The sequence below is a fragment of the Channa argus genome, chromosome 18 (assembly GCF_033026475.1).
Source record: "Channa argus isolate prfri chromosome 18, Channa argus male v1.0, whole genome shotgun sequence".
In the NCBI taxonomy this organism is placed as follows: domain Eukaryota; kingdom Metazoa; phylum Chordata; class Actinopteri; order Anabantiformes; family Channidae; genus Channa; species Channa argus.
The window spans coordinates 2777895-2801340 of NC_090214.1; the positions used below are offsets into that span (position 1 = coordinate 2777895).

Sequence of the window (23446 nt, forward strand, 5' to 3'; positions counted from 1 at the left end):
ACCCACTCAGTTAGTGTCTGGTTGCCCCTTCATCTAATCATTAGTAGCTGAAGATGAGAGAGACAGTAATAATCAATGCAAAGTTTTATTTCAGCATTTAGCTCAGTGGTCCACTGTGCCATAAATGTGGATGAATGAAGCCCTGCTCCATCTCCTCCATATTGTACACCATGAATTTCTCACACTGACAAGAAAGAAAAAAGGATGTAGCTGCTTTTTGGGACTTTAATAAACATCTGTGGACATCACACAGGATTCATAAGTGATTCTCCAACTGGAGAGAAAGCTGTATTTTATCCATGTAGCAGAGCGATGCTACAGTTTAAACAGTTTAAAGAGAAGCAGAAAAAAGCAAAATACGTATAGTTTTTACTTTTTGTAACTGCTGCTGCTTCTAAAATTCTGGTTATTCTTTCATAATTCCTTCATCGTTATCTAGAAAAATTGCAGAGGTTAAATGTTAAATGAAAAATACAGCACACATGTCCCGATTAGTCAGTGACAGCAGATGAGGTGGGAACACTGACCTCCAACGTTTAAATTAAACGTCATTGATTTCTGTTGTGATTTTTATAATTTATCAGGCTCCTTATTTTATTTCTTACACCGAAACAAGCCCGTCCATACCAATGAGTGGTCCATATTCGTATTTAATCTGTATGGCACTGCATTTTACAGTACATGATTTGACCTGTGTCCAGGTTTAACTAATAGCATTTAGTTTCATGGCATTAATAAAACAAACGTATTTTTACTGCAGTTACTGTTTGTATCCTGTGCTGCAGATGAAATCATAATGGTGACACTTCATGGCAGCAATTCTACTGTACAAACTTTGGAAACAGGACACTTCATAGAGCTGAGCGCCCGAAGAAGCAGAGACAGGGGGAGTACAACTCTCTAAATCAAGCTTCTCGGTACGTGTTGAGCAACAGGGGCTGGGTACCTCCATAATTTGAGGGTGTGATGCATCTGGAAAGTCACAAAACAACAATCCGAAGACTGCAGATCCACTGCAGGCTCCGTGCGTCTCCTCTGCAGTGATCTGAGCCTAGTGCCACAGATGTTATTTTAGTACTTGACAGAGGACCATCTGAATCTCCATCTCCAGACCTGACCGGATTTCCCCGCACTTTTGGGTAACGTCTACCTGCATGCGTCTTTATGGTGGGGGGCAGTGCTTAAAGACTCGTCTTATCTCTGCGCGTAAAAGCAGTCCTGGAGTCCAACAACACTAACAGACGTGTGCGCCCGTTGGCTGATTTCTGCCGCACTTAGCTTTCAAAAGAGCCGCTGGGTGGACCTGACAGAGGAGAAGGAAAACCGTCGGCTTTCTCCTACCGTGACGTGCGTAATTGCGCTTCAGTCCGCATCTTGACCGCTGGGGAGTTAAGACTTTCACCGCAGCGCAGCGCACGCAGTCAGGTAAAGTGCTTTCATTTTGTTAGTAACAAAGAGACAGATGTTATACTGCTTTCGTTCCTGTACCGAGCGCTGGATGTCATAGAGCTATATCACTAGGAGCGGTGCTTATGGGGGTAAGTCACCTCCAGTGACCTCCAAAAGCCTGAAAAGCAACGGTAGAAAATACAACTGAGAAGACAATCAAAAAGGAGAAGGCAGTAATAATGTATTGACTGATGATCCAATGGTTCTGCTTTAACTGACAGAAGCTCAGCTTCAACGTATGATATGCATTAAAAATAAACCAAAACCTTTTGGGGGGGATTTACATCAAATTGAGGATTGTTGTGTTGCATGTTTGACACTGTTTGCACTGTCGCAGCTCTTTTGGAAGTGGACTCCAGAGGTTAGGCAGTATGGGATGTGATCAAAACCTTTTACAAATCTGTGGTTGCGGCTGTTGCCTGGGGACTCGAGAAAATCACTATATCACTATCACTAAAGTCACTATCCGGAGATACTTGTACTCTACAGTGGCTTCATTGCCATAGCAATCGGCATCATTACACAGAGACATCTTTTACTTTTTATTGCACTTCTGTGGAATCTCACACACAAAGCATGCGAGCAGGTGATAAAAAGGAGCTGCACCTCGACTCGCTGCAACATGTGGATCTACAATATTTTAGTAGTAGTCTCGTATGTATGGTCCAAAACAGAGCTGGGGACGGATTATTCACATCCACAGCCACTTAGATCACTGGCTGTTTATGCCAGTTCACTACTTCACTGTTATCTTCTGTTTCACATCAGGGATCTTTTAGTTGGACAAAAAAAAATAAACACGGCATCAGCTCAGGCTCCGCAGAGCCGTGATGGAAAGTTCTCACTGTTTTCTGACACTACAGGAACCAAACAACTGATTTTGTTTGCATGAGTGCAGCCATGTGCCAAACATTGAGTCACCAGGTGGAAAACATGGATGTGAAGAGTGCAATTTAAAATGTGCAATACTTGTAATGAATTGAATAAATACTAATTCATCATAGCTTAACTACCTTTGCCTGCCTTCTCTATTATGTTGAATGTGGGAAAGTAAAGTACAGGAACATCATTTATGCACTGTAGTTAATACAGGGGCTTTTGGCCCCTGGAGGAAAGTCTTTCCTAGATTCTGCTCATTTAAGTCAATTTTATGAAATCATAATTTAGATTTTGTGTAAACCACAGCCTCCACTATAATCAGTGGGTGTTTGTATTGGCCTTTTATTTGAGGTAGATCGAATGGTGCATCCGCCGGTTCCTGTCAGTCATGAGGATAGCTGTAGTTTTAAACGGAGGTTTCATTTTGCTTTCCCCAGACCCGCTCATCCACTCGTCATCTGTCAGTGGAGACGATCATATTTGTAAGAGTTATCATAGTTGTGGTCGTCCATGTGGTGCAGCGAGTGATTTAGAGCCGAACAAAAAAAAACAAAAAAACATCAGAGCTGTGAGTGACTCTCAGCCCAACAACCCTTCTCTGTCTTCTGGCTTAGACGTGGCGGCTCCACCCTGACCCCCACCCATCACCCCTGCACCCAGCCACCCAACACACAATAACACACACATGCACAGAGCTGTTAGCCTGCAGTGGCCCAGGTCAACAGCCCCCAAATGATAAACTCAAGATGATGTATTCTGTTACCGCTTGAGTTTGAATGAATAAGTGGTGACTAGGAAACAACAGGTTAAATGAATTTGTGGCTTTGTCTTCACATCCTTAAGTGTGTGTGTGTGTGTTTTTGTTTCTGTGCAGGAAAATGTGGGTTTAGATGTTATTAAAGAAGAGGGCTATGTTACTGGGCTTATGAATGGACGTTTCTGTTGTGTTGAGTAATATGTTTGCCATGTACTGGCTGCAGCTGTAAAGGAACTGATCCCATAAATAGTCTGTTTGTGCAGCAAAGAAATTCTTGAGAACACATTGTAAGACTTTTCCTGATTTAACAGAAATATAAATGAAGCAAAAACATATATTTTAGTGACATCCACACATCCCCAGATCTCAGCTAATAACTTGAGAATCAAAATCTTAGCATAGCTGATACGACTGATGGCCAAAAGATGAGCTTTGGGAATAAACACAGACACGTAGTAGCTATAGGACGCTTAGGTTTCCTAGTATTAACTATGTTGTAGTTTCTATGCATAAGATATATTTGAACTAATGCTGCATTCGCACAATGTTGGCAGAATGGGAAGAACAACAAAAACACCTGCGTGTTCTGACTCTGGAGCATTCGAAGATTATTCCAATCACCAAATTTTATTTGGATGCATCTGCCAGCTGTGATGTGTTCGAAGCCATTCTGCCAACATGTCTGCTTTGTTTTAGTCTTACAAATAGTAATAATCAACTTTTTTGAATGAAACAATAAATCAGATAAATGAACAAGAATGAGATGGTAAACATAATGGTTCAACATCATTATAAAGCTGTTGTTGGGGTCCACAAAACAGCATTCGATGTTGTTACCTGTTGTTATTGGCACTATAGATATGGGCCAGAAGGTACCTGCTCCACATGCTAGATGGCACACAAGGCCATGATCATGTGATATTATGCACCACCATGTTGTTTTATTCTGGCATAAAAACTTCCGTGATCCTGGGACTGTGACACACCGAGCCCAGTTTTACTTTGCATAGCTTTTGCACCGTCGGCACTAGTTGGACCGGGTTTTGTCACAGCTGATTCTGATTGATTTCTTGTTAGAAAGTCAGATAAAAGTTGCATAATGACCACAGAGGAATGGAAAAGTGTACAGATTAGACACGTGCCAACCAAATAGACACAAACAATTACCACAAAAACCACAAGAAAGACCACAAATATTTGGATCAAAAAGACACAATCATTACAAAAAAACTAAAACTACCAAAAATAAACACAAAATGACTAGTCTTTTTGCTAAGCTAAGCTAATCACCTCCTGGCTCAATTCCTTTACTTACACCAGAGTGGAGATGACCTTCTTAACTAACTGCCTGGTCCATATTGAACTGTCCCTTTATCATAGGTAATGTAATCCCAACACTCTTGGTATTAACGCGTTAAATCCCACATAACGTTCAGCCGCGACTGGTGCTGAACTTTGACCTGAGGCTTTCACCTCTGACACAGTGAGAGAAGATACAAAGAAAGGATGCAGCCCTGCAGAGGCTGTCGTCTCCTACTTTAAAGCTGGAGGGAAGAGCCAGATGAAGTTTTAAATGTCCTCAGGGTCAAGGCAGAGATGGGGGAAGCCCCTCGGTGACAGAAAGCATCATAAATTCACTTTATCACAGTGGGAATGAGGGGGGAGGAGAGAGGTGTTGGTGGGGGTGCTACCTGCTCCTCAAGCGTCACAAGGTTTTCCGAATGGTTTGCAATTGAATGGATAAAGTTAATCATCAGCATATTAACATACATGAACATTGCTCACTGTAAGGCAACAGCATTGTCCATCACAAATATTTATCAGATTGTTACAATTAATCCCCTTTTTCCCAGGAGTGTCCCATTGCAGACAAAGATGGCCGACTACTAGCCAGATAGTCGATAGTCGATATTAGATGGCCACCGTTAAAATAAACCCAGGTCTTTTTGGTCAATTTGTGCTTTGTTCTTTGCATAGTTTCAAGTCTTTGTCCATCATTTTTCAGCCCTTTTGTACATTTATGTTATTGTTGCAAATCTCTTCCTGGTCATGTTGTGTCTTCAGCCCTGAGCTCTCGGGCTCCATCCATGGAATCAGCAAAGTCTTTTAATAGTTTTTGAACACAGTGAAGCTCTATGGCACAGAGGAATATGACATTAGAGTGAGACATTCACTTATTCAGTCTTTTCATGTTGGTACTGGAAGTTACCTACAGGAAACTACTTCTTGTGTTTTTCTTAGAAGGTCAAATGCAGCGTCCTGATTGGATACAGGAGCCCTTAAACCTTGTTCCCACTGCTGCTGCCTCACAGACCTACTGCAGTCCACACTGAGGACTCTTTGTAGCAGCGTATGTGGTGTGACTGTGACGTCAAAAACCTCCTGTGCAACGCTTTGAACCCGCCACTTTAACCACTGAGGAAAATACATGTGCTGTGAAAAGAGCAAATTGAGTTTTTCGTGACAGCGGTAATAATAAATACCCCACCCATCACTGGGAGCGGGAGCCCCACCCACCCACATACAAGGCCTGAACAAGTGGGAGGTGGATTTCCACAGGAGGTTGTCTCACAGCTGTTGGAACCTGTTACATCAGCGCGTTCATGCCCCGGTGCAGTGATGCTGAATATAGCATCTTTCCTGGGACATTTCCATCGGCCTTGGCTGGAAAAACGTTGTCAGGTGAGGAAATACCTGGACACACTAAAAATAAAGCCTGTGTGTCATTGCAGGGAGGAAATTTCCAGGTTTTTTTTTTTACAACGTATAATTATTTAAAGAATGACACAGAACTTCTTTGGTGTTTTCAACTTCGTTGTTCCTTGAGTTATGGGCGCAGACTGAACTTTTATTTTTTATGAGAACCAAAGTGTTATTATTATTCTCTGCAGTGACATGGGGGGTGGGGGGGGGGGGTGGGGGGGGGGGGGTGAACGCTTATCTGTTAGACCCAAGCATCTGTGTCGGCCGAGTGGCCTGTAATGTTCTCCAGAGCTCTGAGGAGCTGCAGTCTTCAGTCAGGGAAGTTATCAGTACAGTAAGACAGTCAACCACTTTGTCTTCTGCTATCTGCACCACAAAACCATCTACCCGATGTAAAGAGCCTGTTTTGGACTGTTGCACTGCCACATCTTTGTATTTCTCTGTGATTGGTTAATTTCCTGTTAATTTCCAAAGCAAATCCATTTTAAATTCTCCTTTTTCATTTTTCACACAACAATTATTGTAAACTACAGAGAGCAGCAACACCCAGTCGCACAAGCATTTAAAACTACAATAAGCAACTTAAACTATTGCTTGCATGAAACCTCCAATCACTCCCTGCTGTGAACCAGCTCCGTTTAATGATTAATGATGTTCTCCGATTGGTCAGAAGTGTGAGTCTCACTTAAACAAATATAGAAAAACTAATATATCTGCACTGCTACCAGTTACATTCAATGAGTCTCTGCATGATGTGCTGGAGAGTTGAGGGGTTTTAGAAATGATTCACTACTGTGCACCTCAGCCCTATGTGTGTGTGTGTGTGTGTGTGTGTGTGTGTGTGTGTGTGTGTGTGTGTGTGGTGTGTTTTCTCAAAACAAAAATGTCATTTGCCTTCTCCACAGAGACCTTCCCTTTCTGACAGAACTGAAACTTAATACTCAGGTTGAGATCATCTTCCTCCTGTTTCAACATAAAACTGTGTTAGATGTGTGTAATAGATTCCATACGCGACCCGTTATACACACAAGAGGCCTTCTTGGTCTTTTGTTTTGGTATTTTAGCCTTTATTTTATAAATGGCAGTGAACAGGGAACATGTCATCATTCAAAGTTAATGTAATATATCCCAGGCCTGAGGGAACCAAAAGGTGTCAAAGTCTATTTCCTAGATTAAATCATTTATGAAATGACAGTAAGGCTGCAACAAATGACTATTTTCATGCAAGTAAACAGTCTCTTTGCAGCTTCATAGTAAATATGTGTCGACCACAGCCCCAAACCTGCTACATCTAAGTAATAATATGTCAATTAAGTTTTATTTGACATATGATGCAGTAATTTTACTCTTTGGCTGAACTTGAACTTGGCGTTGCCTACTTCTTCTTCCCACGCAACATGAGTAGTTTAGAAATAAAACTGAAAAAGCATCACATCTTTAACCCATGATTTATGTATATTAGCATTAATTGTCTGCCCCCATAACCTGAAGCAGCACTGGTCCACAAAACAGAACAGAGAAAACTTGTCAAGTACTTTTACTTTTAATACTTAAGGTAAAATAAAAATCAGTGTGTTCAGTTTTATATTGATAATAGTTCACCCACCTCTGCCAGTTTGAGGGTTTGTTAATGTTAGTTAATGTGTGTTAGATTCCATTTGAAGATTTGAAACATCTGAGATGACAAAAGGAAACAAGGCCTGACATGCAACAAAGGTTTCATGCGCTTAACTTAAGCTTCACTGGCAGGACATGAACACTTGCCTAAAGTCTTATTAGTTCACTTTGTTCGTGTGGTTATGCTTATGTCATGCTAACAAGAAGATGAAAAATAATGTTGCAGCTCTGTTCAGAAACAATACAACAGATGCAGAGCAACGGACAAGCAGTGCCAGCAGCCGTCTCACGACCTTGTTGCTTCATCCTTTATTTGATGCAGGAAAGAGGCCAGAGGCAGATGAAAAGCAAATCGAGATTTGTTCTTTTGTGAGAGACAGTGAGGAATGAATAGTGTAGGGTCGTAGCAAAAGGCCCAAAACAATGCAGACACTTTATTAGAGCAAAAGACTGAAGAAGAAAACAACTAACCACTGAAATGCCACAACAAAAGCTTGATCCGTTTGTGGAATCTCTCCACGGTTTCTTCACTGCGTTGCTCCATTACTGCTCTTCGCTTCGGTAGCCGAGTGGCCGACAACACTACACAAAGGTCAGGTCAGGGTCAGGGGCGGATGAAGTTTGGATGCGTCTTGCCTCCTGTTGTGAGTTTTATGCTCGACAGTGAAAGAAACCAAGTGTGGTGACGTGGATACATGCTGCCTTGTGTTGGAAGTACAAGGTGGTGATAGTAGTGTGGAGTAGTGTTTACTTCATCGTGTCTAACACACCGACGGAGCAGGTGTTGTTCCTTTACTGGCACAGCTGCCGCGTTTCCAAAGGAAAACCACCAGCAGGACGATGCATCACATCAGAAACACTCATTACCGCGTTGAGATGGTTTTTCATGCGGCGTGACTGTGACTTTAACCCGACGGAACATCTTTTAAAAAGAAAGAGGTGCAGCTGTGTTGGTGGGCATTCAGAAAGACTTTTAATAAGTACTGTTGTGAACGTGAGGCTCTCACACAGTATTTACACCAAAAAGGTGGCAGGATAATACTACTACTCTGGGATTTATCAGACAAACGGTGACTTTTTTTTAACGAACCCTAACCATCTTTATTTAACGTCCAAACTTAAACAAACTGCTGTGTTTGCACAGTCGTAATCCAGTGTTTCAGTCGCCCATTGTACGGATGCCAGAGGAGGCTGAAGGCTGCGAGGCAAACGACTGCTGAAAAAAATCTAACGGGAGACTTGTGGAAATAGACATCAGCGTTTGGTTTAGACGATGAGACGACTGTGGACACAGAGGTGGTGACCAATCTCTGACCAATCAGCTGTCTGCAGTTTTTTCCCGTCACCTATCATGAAACTCCAAGTCCCCAAAAAGTGAATTGTGTTATGACATGTAAAATGAGGGCGTGCTCCCTTACTTTGCCCTTTATTAAGCTTGAAATAAAATGTAAATACTTGTGGTTATTTTTAGCATTTACAGAGGTTCTTGTCAGAAGAGCCATTAAATGTGTCTCTAAATGACATGTAAACATGGCTCTAATGGACCATTTGACTGTGTGGATTTGTTTTCCTGGACTTAAGAAAGTCCGAGGAGACTAAACAAAAGAGTTTAACTAAACAAGGGATGGAAATTTTCAGTGTCTGTGTGTGCGACTGCACTTCTTTTTGATGGTTTAACTTGAGAGGAACCTTGTCTCCTCGTGATTGTAAATGTCTGATGTTTAAAAAAAAAAACCCTGGTGATCCGGTGCACAGAGTGCATTTACATGTTTGAGCATTTGACTTCATTGTTAAATAACCTAAAAAAAAAAAATGATTCTAACCCCACAAAGCCAATAGCTGCTTCTCTAGTTTGTCTTGCATCACCGTGGAGGCATTTTTGCTTTGTTTGGCTCTTTTATTGTGCAAGTTTGCAGCCAGAAAATGACGAGATGTGTTTGAGTTTTGCCAAAAATTATCAGACTTTTTGACAGTATGAAGCAGAAAGAAATGTAAAATGTCTAAATATGAGCATATTCGTGGTCATGCCAAACTACACTTCACAAGATATTATTATTTAGAGTGACGTTAACATAATATAACTTAAAACCAAGCGACAACTTGACAACTCTAAATAGGGGTGTGAGAAATTTGGGATTCTAAAAGCAGCTTTGAGGGCCAAAAGCACTGAAGTGACCCTGAAGGCAACAGTTTCCTAACCCTCACATAACGTCTCTGCAAGTGTTGATGACATCACACACGTGTCCTCATACCCGAAGCATTAACACGCTGTTTAGGGACAAATAGGTAACACACACACACACACACACACACCTGGTCTATAAAGGCTCCTCAACCGCAGCAGAGATGGAGGCGAAGAAATGCTGTCAGCCTGGAGGCCACATTTACAAACTGCTTTGTTCGTGTGAGGCCTTTTCCAGAGATCACACACTGATAAGTTCTCTGTCATAAAGGCTTGAGTGACTACAGTTAACACCTGCTAATTTGACTCAAGGAGGCAGAAACATCTTTTTTTCCTGCATCATCTTTCACTGCTGCAGAGTCCTCTCCCTCTCCTTCACCTCCCTACCTCCCTGCTTTAGCTTTTTAATTCCCCACTTGCTGTATCTCAGTCTTCATCTCCCATTTCACACATCACCTGCTCTCGTCTTGTTTTTTTTTAACAAGGACAGTGGTGTGTGTGTGTGTGTGTGTGTGTGTGTGTGTGTGTGTGTGTGTGTGTGCTGCAGAGTTATTCTGCTGACTGCAGGAGCTCCACCTGGCAGGGAGATCAGTGCATCAGCAAATTGGGATCTAGTGAATGAAGAGCAGGGTGGATTTGGGGGGCTGGAAAAGGGGATTGATCCAAATGTTCTACCGCTTCACCCCGTTAAAAATACAAACTATGGAAGCCCAGAGTCAATTCATTAAGTGGCCAAGTCATTAAACATGAATGTTTGTGCTTGTATTTTCATGTAAAACAATCTATTTATTTTATGGGTGAAGAAATTCAGTGCTCAAGGAAAAGAAAAGATAAGTACATGGGCCACTTTACATTCTGCATTGAAGTAAAATTCATCAACACGTGTTCTAAAATGTATGTAATGTGCAAAGGTAACTAACTAAAGCTGTGAAATAAATGTAGTGGAGTAAAGAAAAAGTAAGAAAGAAAAAGTAAAAGTAATGTAAAACAGAAACTCTTTAGTACAAGTACCTCAAAATGGTGTCATGTATAGTACCTGAATAAATGTATTGATTAAAGTATCACCTCCTTATCACTAATAGAGTTCAGGTTATCAGACAAAGCATTTATCTGCATTTATATACAACTGTAAAACCTCATGCGTCAGATTTCTTTCCTAAACTTAATCTTATAATGGAAGCAACGTGTTCATCATTTCTTTTCTTTTGTAAGAAGGGATGCAAAAGATGGAAAGTAGCCAGGTTTTTTGATTCAATAATAAAAAAAATTTAAAATTTAAAAAATAATTGACTTTAATATTGGCATCCCTGGGCCTCCATAGACACAGGCCTTAAGTGGAAGTGAAATGGTGAATTCCTATTTGTTTGGGATGACTGTGTAGAGGAAGAGCTGCAGTGTGTGTGTGTGTGTGTGTGTGTGTGTGTGTGTGTGTGTGAGTGAAGCCTGAGGTGTGTGGTGATGCTGCACTGTGGCACAGTCTCCCTCTGAAGTTGTGGACTGTCAGTGTCACCGGGACATGCTGCTGTCTCACACTCGTGGATGACAGAGAATCTTTTCTGCACAGTATGTACAGTGTATACTCAAGCCGTGTACTTACATTTGTGCTTATTCGGGACAGTGTTGTTCGTGAGTGTAGCTTCTCATGGGACGTCCGGTTTGAGCATCAAGGACAATTCTAAGTAAAGATTTTCAAAAATCATTTCTGTTTCGACTGGGGAATAATTCAGGAGGAAGAATTCCAATCTTTTAAACCGTGTGTTTGCTTGTGACCAGGATGCAGACTGTTCTGTGGGGGAGACACAGCACTGCAGATAGAAACTCTACTGTATCACTGTGCTCTGTCCTCAGCTGCCTGCACAGCTCACTTGCATGTGAACACGTACAGTATAAATATTTGTCCTTTCTGCTTGTACCATTGTGGTACAACTAGAGGAAAACACTTCATCGTCTTACTGTACTCTAACCCCCACCCTCTCCCCCACCCTCTGGCTCCTTGTGTCTCTGCAGTGATCAGACCCCCGGTTCGGTGAGTGAAGATGATTCCCGTGCTGATATGTGCTGTGATCTCACTGAGTGTTGCAAGCACCGACCTGGACGTTCTCTATCCCGAGCTGGAGCACTCAAGGACCATCTATGTCACAGGTGAGTGTGAGCGTTCGCCGCTTCTTCGGGACAATTTCACAATGTCATAATGAGTTAGGGAACCAAGAGAGACATTTTGTGATGTCGCTTTTCTGCGTTGCGTTGGTGACACTCACTCTGCAGTGTCATTTGTTTCCGTAGTTTATCAGAGTGTCCTGCTGCTGTGGCTCGGTGATAAGACCACTCTGTGGTGGGTTATTAGCACACTGAGATAGAGCTATATCTTTAGACTATCAGCACCGCAACTAAACTTTGGGCACATCAAAATCTTTTTAAAAATGCACAAAGTATTTTTTTTTCAAATGTTGCAGAGGATCTGATGTGCTTTAACACGCATGTTTATAATATATGGACTAAACCAAACCCGTATGCAATTAGCATCACGATATATGCATAAAGAGAGTCATGTAGTCTGCCAGGTGGGATTTCATTTCTTTCGGAGCTGGAGAGACGTTGGAAAAAAAGCCCTTTTTAAAAAAAGAAAACATTACACGCATTACTGCATGTAATGCAGTAAATTAAATCTAATACATAATGTAGTAAAACATGTACCATATAAAAAAACTACAAAAAACTACAAATAAATTAAACTCCAACAAACTACAAAAAGTAACTGATACATTTTCAAGTAATGATGAATATGCAACTAACTAACAAATAATAATAAATAAGTAACATATTGAATTGAACTGAAAACAAACTATTGTAAAGCTAACAACTATAGTAAATTACAAATTATTAACTGATCACTTCTTAAAAACTAGTCAATTTATGCTTATATCCAAAGCCTCCCTGAAGTGAACACCAGGGGCAAAAGGGGTTCGGTGTTTTGCCAAAGCGATGTAACTACTGAATAATTAACTAAAAAGCAAAACCAAACTAGCAATTAGTGACCAGCTGCTATTCAACCAAAAACACTTCAAATTCAACCAATTGCAAACTAACAAATAACAACATTCTACAACCTAAGAATTGACTTCAATCAAAGCCAATAACCAAAAGACAACTAACTCGTTACCCCAAAATAATATTCTAACAAACTAACGAGTAACTAACGAGCAATTAAAAGCTACCACACTATCACACTACTAAATAATGACTAGTTAACACTGATAAAAAATGCTAAACTACTAACTGCCTCAAACCTATGACCGAAGATCAACTGATAACTAGTTAACTAACCAACTACCTGTGTGTTCTTTCAGCTCAGGTGACACACACGCTGCTTCTCCCTCTGACGCCCGTTAGCACAGAGTGTGGGATCAATGGGCCATTAGCTGTTTGCTTGGATCAGCTGACAAACACACACATGCTTATACAGCGAATGTTGCGGTGGCCTGTGTGTGTGTGTGTGTGTGTGTGTGTGTGTGTGTGTGTGTGTGTGTGTGTGTGTGTGTACAGAGGCAGCCAATCTGAAAGGCTGCACAGATTTGAACTCATGAGATAATGGTGCTGAGGTTTTAAAGAAATAGTTCCACAACATTTTTGGAAATAAGAGGAGAATATCCGTAGCCAGACTTTCAGTTTAGATGTAGCATAACATTTAAGGGAACATTTAGAAAATGTCATTAAACAATAAGATAGATAATGCGATAAAGGTACATTTCCAACGGAAAGGTCCTGGTGCTGTTTTGTTCCCAGGACCTAAACTCTAGGAGTTGATGGAATTGTGATTGCACAGCTCCAGGAAGATTAAGCAAATTAGCACACCAGCATATCAACAGCGTTATTATATTTATTCATTCTTATTGAAATGCTCCACAGTATTTCACCCATAAAACTACAGCCCCAGAAATACATTTAGCCCCTGCTTCCTCTGATGTAAGATTCCTGGTCCCCAGGAAAAGTTCCTGCCATGAAAACATCATCAAACTAGTCCCAAAGCTCAGAGGAAAACATTTATGTCTTTTACGTTTTACTGTGAGAGAGTTTACAGTGTCCTCGCCGCACAAATCTGATGTTTTCATATCAATACGCCCACTTGATGTTTTTAAATTCTTTTGAATTTTGGGAATTTCAAAAATGAAGCACTGAGCTGGAGTCAACCTTGTTTTACATTAAGACTGGAAACACTAGGAAGTAGCTTGGCTGGCTCAAAAATACACACCTATCCCAGTTACTCATGCATCATGTGGTGTCACAGGGACTTACATGCTACAATAATTTCTTGCTGACTTTTGTCTTTGTCACAAATTTGCAGCACAGCAACGTTTCTTGATTTTCTTGCGAACTCGCCACTCATCATTCGACCTTTTTCTAGTGTCGGTGCATTGTTCGATACTTTGGTTTATGACTATTTACCTGCAAAACGGACAAAAAATGATACTCTCATGTCTAATAATGTGAATCGGATCACAGTGGATCCTTTTAGCTTGCTAAAATTCTAAATTGAGACGATTAAAATGGTAAAACATTGTGAACATGTTAGTGCACTGTGACAAGTTAGTTTTTCAAACTGTATACAATCTATATTCTGGTACCAGGTGTTGGTTTATCAATATAAAAGCTGAATGCATATTAGTAGTAGTTGACACAGGATGTTCACTGTACGCTCTGTGTGTGTGTCGTGTGATTTATCTCGGGTGTAACGATATTGATGTATTGCAGAAAATGGCCCTCGACTCTCAGTGGTGGCAGAACAGACAAAGGTGGTGTCCAGACGAGGCGGAAATGCTACTTTACCGTGCAAGATCCAAAGGGACCAATCACTGGCACCCAATCGTAAAATGCGAATAAAATGGACCAAGCTGACCTCGGACTACCTGAAAGAGGTTTCCAGTCTTTTTTTTTTAAGAAAATAATACAATTCATTGAACATCCTTTTGTGTGTTATTGAAACACGTGACAATGTCATAAACGGTTACTGGATTTGTTTCCTTGTGGATACATTTCAAAGTGCACACACCCTGGTAACAATTAGACCAAGTCCTATTCGTCAGTGTTTCTCGTTTTTACCTGAGCACATTTCATACCACCTTGTTGTATTTAAGTCAAATACAGTCTTAGAGACTCTAAGTAGCAGAATATGATGTGCTGCTGGTTTGGAAGGATGTTAATGAAACCGTTTTGTGCCCAGTACTGAGCGGACATCACTGTACGCTGATGACACATTGTTGTATTGTTGTGAAGTCTGTTTTCAGGCAGCTAGTGATGACGTCAATAATCATTCATTATATGTGAATATCAGAAGCTCGCAGAATACATTCATATTCTGTATGTTGTTCCTAGGTTCATGTCCGTGTGAAAAAAAACGAAAAGTAGCAGTTGACTGGTTAGCTGATACACGAGCAATAAAATAAGATTCGAAATGGGGTAATGCTAACCTGGCTATGTCCAAAAGTACTAAACCCCCTCCCCCAAAAACACCTTTATTATCTTCTCTGTCTAATCATTATGACATCCCACACTCAGGTTCTGACTTTAATGCACAGCTCAACCAAGTTCGACAGTTTACCTTCAAAAGGTAAACTGGTAAAGTATTAGGAAAGAGCCCAAAAAAGTCCAAGAGACATGAGCACTTGGAACAAAGGCTACACAGGCAACACAGACAGGAAATACGGTAGCAGGAAGTGAAAACAGGTATGTGCTGTGAACTGGCATGTTGACTGCTACCAGGTTACAGATGGGCTTGAGAGACAAAAAGCTCTGGTGAGGCTGCAAACGTGGGTCGTGCAGGGCAGAGAGTGATGCAAGGTCTGAAATGACAAGGATGTTAGTGGATATAGCAAAGACAACAAAGAATAGTGAACATTGTTTTGTTTTTTGCCAGATTTTTTTCTACAATCACTAATAAAATGTTCGGGAAAGTACATTTAAATAGCATCTTGACATCCTAAACTAACACGTCTTCGTCTTGCTCCAGGTGGACGTTTTTGTTGCCATGGATTATCACAAAAGAAGTTATGGCAGTTTTCATGGACGTGTCCACCTACAAGGCTCCTCTCCTATGGATGCCTCTCTGGTGATCACGGAAATCACTCTGGAGGACTATGGCAGATATAAATGTGAAGTTATTGATGGGCTGGAAGACGGAACAGTGGTTGTATCCCTTGACCTCGAAGGTATGTTGCACTAAATCGTTATTTAAAATGGGAAAGAGTGAAAATGTGACTTTTTTTAAAGTTAAATGTCATTGTACTGTAACAGGCTGCAGTCCGACTAAATTTAGCATCATCAGCAGCAGCTGCTTGGGGGAATGTCAGGCACGAGTGTGTTCTGTAAGCATTGCCTACATCAGTGTCAAGAGCGGCTTCATTATGTCTGAGAGTAGCCAGAGACAACAGCCATTAAAGCCTGAAGCCAAAAGCGCTGGCACCACACTGACGGGAAAACAGCTGTGCTTACGCGGCAAGATGTGCTTTCACTTTCAGTCATTACGTTAAATAAACGGGACCAAATACAAAGCCCAGGGGACGGATCCTCATTTTGTCCGCTAACTGCAAGTCGTCCATCATAGTTTACAGGGCTCTTTTTTTTTTTGCCTCCCACTTTCCCGTGTAGGTGTCATCTTTCCCTACTTCCCCCGCCTGGGCCGCTACAACCTCAACTTCTACGACGCTGAGCGAGCATGTCGTGACCAGGATGCCATTGTGGCGTCCTTCGACCAGCTGTATGATGCGTGGCGTGGCGGGATGGACTGGTGCAACGCTGGTTGGCTGAGCGACGGCTCAGTGCAGTATCCCATTACCACCCCCAGAGAACCATGCGGAGGCAAGAACACTGTACCCGGTATTCGCAACTATGGCCTGAGAGACAAGGACAAGAACCACTATGATGTGTTCTGCTTCACCTCCCACTACAAAGGTGATGGACTCTATATCTGTACATGTGTTTGCTCACCTTTGATTACCAAGTTACTCCTTAAGAGAATAGTCCAATAACAATAAAGTCATTCAGGTTTGAGGATCTGGAGGTTGAGATAGGTCAACTGGACTTCTAGCTTGGAAAGGTTTCGCTACCACGAGTGACTTACATTGTAGTACTGTGGTAGAGAAGTATCTTCTTTACTCTGAGAGAAAGTTGGATGGTTTAAGTCCAGTTTCCCCCATAAAGAGCAACTTCACCAAGTTTCAATTTGCTTTCTATGGCTGTACAGGGTGCAAATGTACATTCATGCTTTTAAACTTCCCTCTGGCTTCCATGTAATAAAATGCCAGGAGTTTGTAGGGAATCACAAACAAATGCCGGTGCCATCACCGTGTACTAAACGAAGCTGGGTACGTTTGCACCGGTGGTGTCGGAGAATCACAGGTGGATTGTAATTTCCTCTCATGACCACTGGGGGCCGCAGGGCGCAGATTGCTGCTCGGTGAACCAAAATGAGGAAAAGAAGACAATTAATAAAAAACCTGCATGGACGAGCTGCACAAAGATGAGCTTTGTGCTTTATTAGATATGTGTGATCGAACATGGTGGACAGGAAAAAAGGGGTTGGCCACTACTCAGTTGGCTTTGCAAGAGCTTTTTGCCCATTCTTGAAACTGATGCCTTCTAGAGATGGAACCAGAAAGGAGTCAGAGAGGCAATCATATATATCTTATGTGTTTTTGTCTTCCCAGGTCGGTTCTACTACCTGATCCATCCCTCTAAGTTAACCTACGACGAGGCGGTCAGGGCCTGTCAAAAAGACGGTGCTCAAATCGCCAAAGTCGGCCAGATGTTTGCCGCCTGGAAGCTGCTGGGCTACGACCGCTGCGACGCGGGCTGGTTGGCTGACGGCAGCGTCCGCTATCCCATCTTCAACCCCCGTCGGCGCTGCAGCCCCACAGAAGCTGCTGTGAGGTTCAGTGGCTTCCCTGACAAAAAGCACAAGCTGTATGGAGTGTACTGCTTCAAGGGCCACAACTGAGTAACAAACACACACATATAGACAAGCTACACACACATTAGGGTCCACACAGACACACACATTGATCTTCCTATAGTTGTAAAGACGCTCACAGACATAATGCATTCCACAGTCCCTTCCTCTAAACCCAACTTGAACCTGAACCTAAAGTCTTAACATACATTTTCTCACACAAGCATACAAAGACACACACAAACACGCGCACACACTAGTGAACACACTAGCGACAGATAGGTGCTGGAGGTGGGAACAAATACATTCAAACTGTGATGCTTTATTTCATGGAAACAGAGTCATGTTGCTTTGTAATCTGGGACCTGATACTCTATGATGGCTAGTTTACACATATTTAAGGTTCATATTATTTAATCAATGCCTATGAGGGTGGTGGTGGTGGGGGGGGGGGGGGGGGGGGGAGGACATCACAGCTACAGCCATACTGTCATTCAAGAATGGACCAGTCATGTCACATAAACAGGAACAACACATCTGAACTGAGAAACGTTGGACAGCCAAATGTCTCATGGTCGGACTGATACTTTGGGCACTTAACTTAACGACGAAGTCATGAAACACAGTGGAGACAGACGGAGAGAAGAGCTGTAGCACAACCAAGCCGTCGTTTGCCCTCCATTCTTAACAAGGTGCTATGACTGGTACTTTGTACTTCATCATACCGTCCAGTATTTTACGTTTTTATACGAATGCGTTGGACCAAAAAATCAGTGTCATCGGTAAAACGACTACGAAAAAGAAACATCCAACTATTACCATTGTTTGTTTTATAGGTATGTAGAATGTGATTATGTAGAATTGTATTTCTGTTAACTACGATTTTTTTTGATTTTTTTTATATACTGTAGAAATATTGGCATTATTCTATTTGTCTTTTTTGGCCAAACTATCCAAGTGTCTTTGGTTTACAGAAAACATGACAGCAACTCCACAATACTAAAAAAAAAACAACAACATATTTTTTGCACTGAACATAGAAGATGCTTAGAGGAGAAGCAACAGAAAATGCCTGGCATGAATAAAACCAGTACAGCGCTGCAGACTTTAGTTCTCTACAGGCTCCCGTCCCCAGTCCCCAGAGCTTGACATTGCTTCGACGAGCGCACAGCAGAGCAGCCCTCCGCATAGGTCCACTCTCGTTTATCTATAGCACCGTGATAAACTGCTATTTTTGATAGAAAACCTGTAGTTTATTATAGTGAAAGCGCCAGTCGTGACCTCATCTCTCTCTACGGAACTCCAGTTAAAAACCATCGACTCTTTTCATTTATCCTGTAACTTCAGGATAAATCACGTAGATGTCTTTTGGGCGCCTAGAAACATCAGCTATTCGGCAAACGAAACTGACGTTCGATATTTTCTCTTAGTTTCCGGTGCAATGTGTGGACATTTGGGTTTCAAACAAAAAAAAAAAAAACGTATAAAATTATTTACATTTTTTTGGTTTGAAAACGTTTTTTGGCTATAGTAAACACATCGGACTGAATCAGTGAGCTCAGAAAGTAAAATATATGATTGATACTTTTTTGTTAGACAGACTTTTATCATTTACATGTTATATAGAGATTCTTACTGGAGCTTAGTTACGACATACAGTATTTTCCGTATCCTGTCTTGTGTCATTAAATCCACATATCTCAGTATTTGATTTTTATCATGAACCTCTGCACAGACTGTAGTCCTGTCACTGACAATCACTGATGACAAACACAAACAGTAATCACATGTAGGTGCTCAGACAAATGTAACTCAAAGCCTTAATTCACCATGTTTTGATCCTCACTTTGTCATAAACTGATCAATCATACGTTACAATTACTCGGTTTCTAAAAACACAATTGTAAACTTAATTTTGAAAGGAAGTTGGATGTTTTAATGGAATAGAAAGTTTCTCAGCAAAATGTAATAACATGGAATCTTGACATAATAAGAAAATAATGTATGTCGTAATCAAGATTTTGTTATAATAAGAATGTTTTGTCGTATATATTTCGGTAGGAACAAGTTCAGGTTGTCTACTTCAAAATCTGGATCTTCTCCTCTCTAAACAAAATTCGCCAAACGTTTATAGACGAAAATGTGCCTAAATTATCGGGGGCCCTGAGACACATGCAAATGGAAAAAACAAAAGCACATTTAAAAAACTACTTCATCAACATTGCTATGACAGATGTCTACAGCGGTTTCTGGGGGACACTAAAAAGTGACGGACATTTAGATTTGTAAATGTATTCTTAGTTGCTCCCGGAGCCGTTTGTATCGTTGTATAGTGGCTTTTTGCGGCACGTTTCTTAACGCCGCCACTGTTGTCAAATGGATGAAGTTGTTGTATTTTCTCTATTTGCATGTGTTTTCTCAGATTTCCGTGCTTTGAGCTCACAGGGCCAAACATGATAAAATCACTAAACTGTGACTAAAGTTAATGCACGTTTTAATCAGAAGCTTGAGTCAAAATCCAAATCAACTGCCAAGAAGGAGCCTGTACTCAGCAATTCTAGGCAGACAAAAAGAAATCTGTAAAGTGACAGAGACGGCGCTGAAGACGCAGCAGACACCTGAAAAATGCGGGAAACACCTTGTTACAGAGTCACACACTAGAATACGGAGTCTTCAGGTCACGGATGAACTAATCCAGGCCCCGAGTGAGTGAGCACGGTTTTTCCTGGCATCGACTGGCTCCCCGACCGCTATCTAAGCTCTGCAAAACCCAGCTCTGAACCAGTCGACCCGTCTCTGAGCTCACCGATCGGACCCCGGCGGGCCAGCATCCAACCTGCACCAGCCAGCTGAACGAGACAGAAATACAATACGTTCAGTAATTCCTGGGGTTTCTTCCATGTAAGGGAATCAGAGGGCGAGTGCTGCACATTGATCGGGTGTAAGCTCACTGCACACGCACCCAGCTGGCCCCGGCACCAGTTTAGGTCAGCCACTTGGGCCTGATGCAGGTTTTACTTGGCTCCAATTTGACAAGTCACTGAACACAGTCCTGCTACTCTTATCACAGAAGAACTGCTGGACAGACTCATAAGGATCAGCCGCAGACCATGTGGGAGACACACAGCACTGCAGTATTTGTTCCTTTTGACTCGTGTTACTTTCAGTCATTTGATTACCGAGTTGCAAACGATGTCAAGTGTCAGTTTGTTAAAGGAATATTTTGACATTTTGGGGCTTTTTCTGCCTCGTGGCAAAAAGCTACAGCATTGAAGCTTGCAGCTTAAATTTCAACAGAGTGAGTGTAACAAACAAAAAATGACACAGGAAATTGTAAATTGTACAGGTGATGTAATATCGTCCTTTTTTTTTTCCAGACAAGGCTGTAGCTATGTGTAATGGGAAAACATCAAAACCTGCTTGGTCCAAAAGGGACAAAACAGCCTGGTAGCACCTTTAAACCTCACCCCTCACTCAGTATGTGTGCAAATGACATGAATGACATACTGGAGTCTCTAAGGTGTTAATGGTTGAACTTCCAGTTTCAGTCCAGTTTCTCAGAATCATCTCTTCGCTGACGCTTTTCATGCATGATCAGTTTTCTCCAAATATCCCAAAATGTCAAACTGTTCCTGAAAGTGTTTTTAAAAAAAAACCAAAAAAAAAACCCAAATGATGTCTGACTTGCTTTGCTTTGCTTTGCTCATCATGAGTCTTAATAGCTGAGGGAGCCAAAGACAAAAGGAAAATAAACCAGTACATGAACCACGACTCTGCCTCGGTTTCTTTACTCGGGGCACATTGACATTAACAGGCAGCTAAATGTTCCCGTCGGCTGGAGACTGGACGCAATCGGCTCTAGCGTTGCTGTTTGCAGAGAGGGCCAGGTGTACTTCCTGGGTAATGTGTTTCCAAAGGGAGGGACGCTGCTTACACATTACAACGTTACAACACATTCTTCTGTCACAGCCTGGGACTGTTTTAGGACAGAGTGACGTGTTGATGCTCTGGTTTTTTTGACCGTGGCACGGTAGGAAAACACAGGCAGTACTCGTATATTGTGAATGTCTAAAAAAAAAACACGAACTTTGAATACTTTGCACATTAGGGAACAATCTAAATGAATGTGTGATACTACATGTCCTACTCTAGTAAAAGTACCCACTGAAATTTTTACTACTAAGTAAAAGTAAGTAGGTACATGATTTGTTTTTTACCTTAAGAATTAAAATGAAAAGTACTTTAATATTTCTTTTCTCTGTCCTTTTCTGTGGACCAGTGCTGATTCATGATTTGGGGGACAAATAAAAAATAAAAGCCGCAAACAGGAAGTGAATCAAGGGACAAGTTTAGCCAAAGAGTAAAAATACTGCATACCAGTTCACTTTGAGTACTGCTAATATGTCAAATAAGTCTTTTAAATAAGACCATGGAAGGAGAAACTGGCACTGTGCCTGTCTCTCTAATGATTCATTTTCATAAAAAAATAAACTGAAAAAGTGGTTTATTATTAAATGTGTAAAGTGACGTGATTATTAGGCAGCGTTGATTAGAAATGGAGTAAAAATGACAGATATTTGCTCTTAGATGTAATAGAGTAAAAGTCAAAGTGGCCATAATTAAATCTACTTAAGTAAAGTAGAGACACGCGACAAATGTACTTAAGTGCAATAACCTTAGTACTTTGTAAGTACTTGTACTTCATTACCTACCAGCACTGCAGCTGAGACTCTTACGTTGCAGCAGAGCTGCATGGAGGCTGAGTTAATGGATGAGTTTGGTTTAAGTTTTTATTTTTATTATTATCAGAAAATCCCAACAAGTATAATGAGGTTCGCTGTTCTGCTGCTACAAATAATCACTAGAGCACCAAGTACTGACAATAGTCCTCAGCAAAGGACTCTTTCTTTGGGCCGGGTACTGAGATGTTGTGTTGTCTCTCCGTGTTGCAAGGAAAACCATAATTCAAACTCATATTAGACGGATGGTGTGAAAAGTCGGTGGCCACAGAGTCGTGATGCCGTGTTCTTTGAATACTTTTACAACAGCACACATGCTCACACCGGAAAGTGGTTATATTTTTGCTGAAATACTTTAAGCACTGAAATAACGCCTGGCCCACTTTGTGGGGAGGGAGGAGTGGGCTCCATGAAAGTCATTCCGATCAGTTTTCAAATGTTTATGCAGAACAAAAGTAGGACGGCTCTAAAAGCACAGTGACATCTGGTGTCCAGCAGAAATTACTGCAGCACTTCGCCACAAGAGCAAAGTCCCTCAAGTGATCGGTTTAGATTTACTACATTTATTCCCACAAGCACATGTTTAATAAGTCTACGTTGCCGTTACTCTGTATATGTGAAGTACCTGATATCTGACATTTGAAAAAGTGCTGTTCTGCTGCTGCGGAGGTGATTGGTCACCACAGGCCGCAGACTTGGGAGTCACAGCGTACTGAGAGATGGACTGCAACACTTTTATGGGATTTTATTTCCCAGTTATACTAGCAGCTATTGTACAAGTAGCTACATTTCAAAATTACATTTAGATTAGAAAAAGGCTGCAGGGTGCAACGTGATGTGTGTTCAGATTTGAGTACTAAGGACATTAATAATGCCAACAGGGTCGACAAGCCTGCCTGGTTCCCATGTCTCTCGCTGTTCCCCCTGAAAGTTTGAAAAGCACTGACTTAACTGCTTAATTGGGACAAAAACTGCCCCAATGCCAGAAACCATGACATCTGGCAGCACTTACATTATCATTTAAATAAAGTGAAACGGTAAATGTTCTGCTTTTCTACCTATTGGCACTCAAAGCACTTTACACTGCTTCTTATTCACCCATTCACCCATTCACTCATACACCAATGGGGGAGCTCCGAGCTGGGGTTCAGTGTCTTGCTCAAGGACACTTTGAGATG

General features: G+C 41.5%; 1 protein-coding gene across 3 annotated transcripts; it reads left to right on the forward strand.

The window, feature by feature from the left end:
* Window positions 1-951: 951 nt before the first annotated feature.
* On the forward strand, window positions 952-21300 carry LOC137103177 (hyaluronan and proteoglycan link protein 1-like). 3 transcript variants are annotated; one of them, XM_067483247.1, is made up of 6 exons: window positions 952-1139; window positions 11595-11729; window positions 14337-14500; window positions 15592-15790; window positions 16230-16532; window positions 17288-21300. In XM_067483247.1, exons 2-6 carry the CDS (start codon window positions 11624-11626, stop codon window positions 17575-17577), a joined length of 1062 nt encoding a protein of 353 aa, XP_067339348.1. In that variant the 5' UTR covers window positions 952-1139; window positions 11595-11623; the 3' UTR covers window positions 17578-21300. The 3 variants fall into 3 exon arrangements, with proteins under 3 accessions (XP_067339348.1, XP_067339347.1, XP_067339349.1); XM_067483246.1 differs by having other exon boundaries at window positions 953-1425; XM_067483248.1 differs by lacking the exon at window positions 952-1139 and adding an exon at window positions 11010-11150.
* The last annotated feature ends 2146 nt before the right edge of the window (window positions 21301-23446 follow it).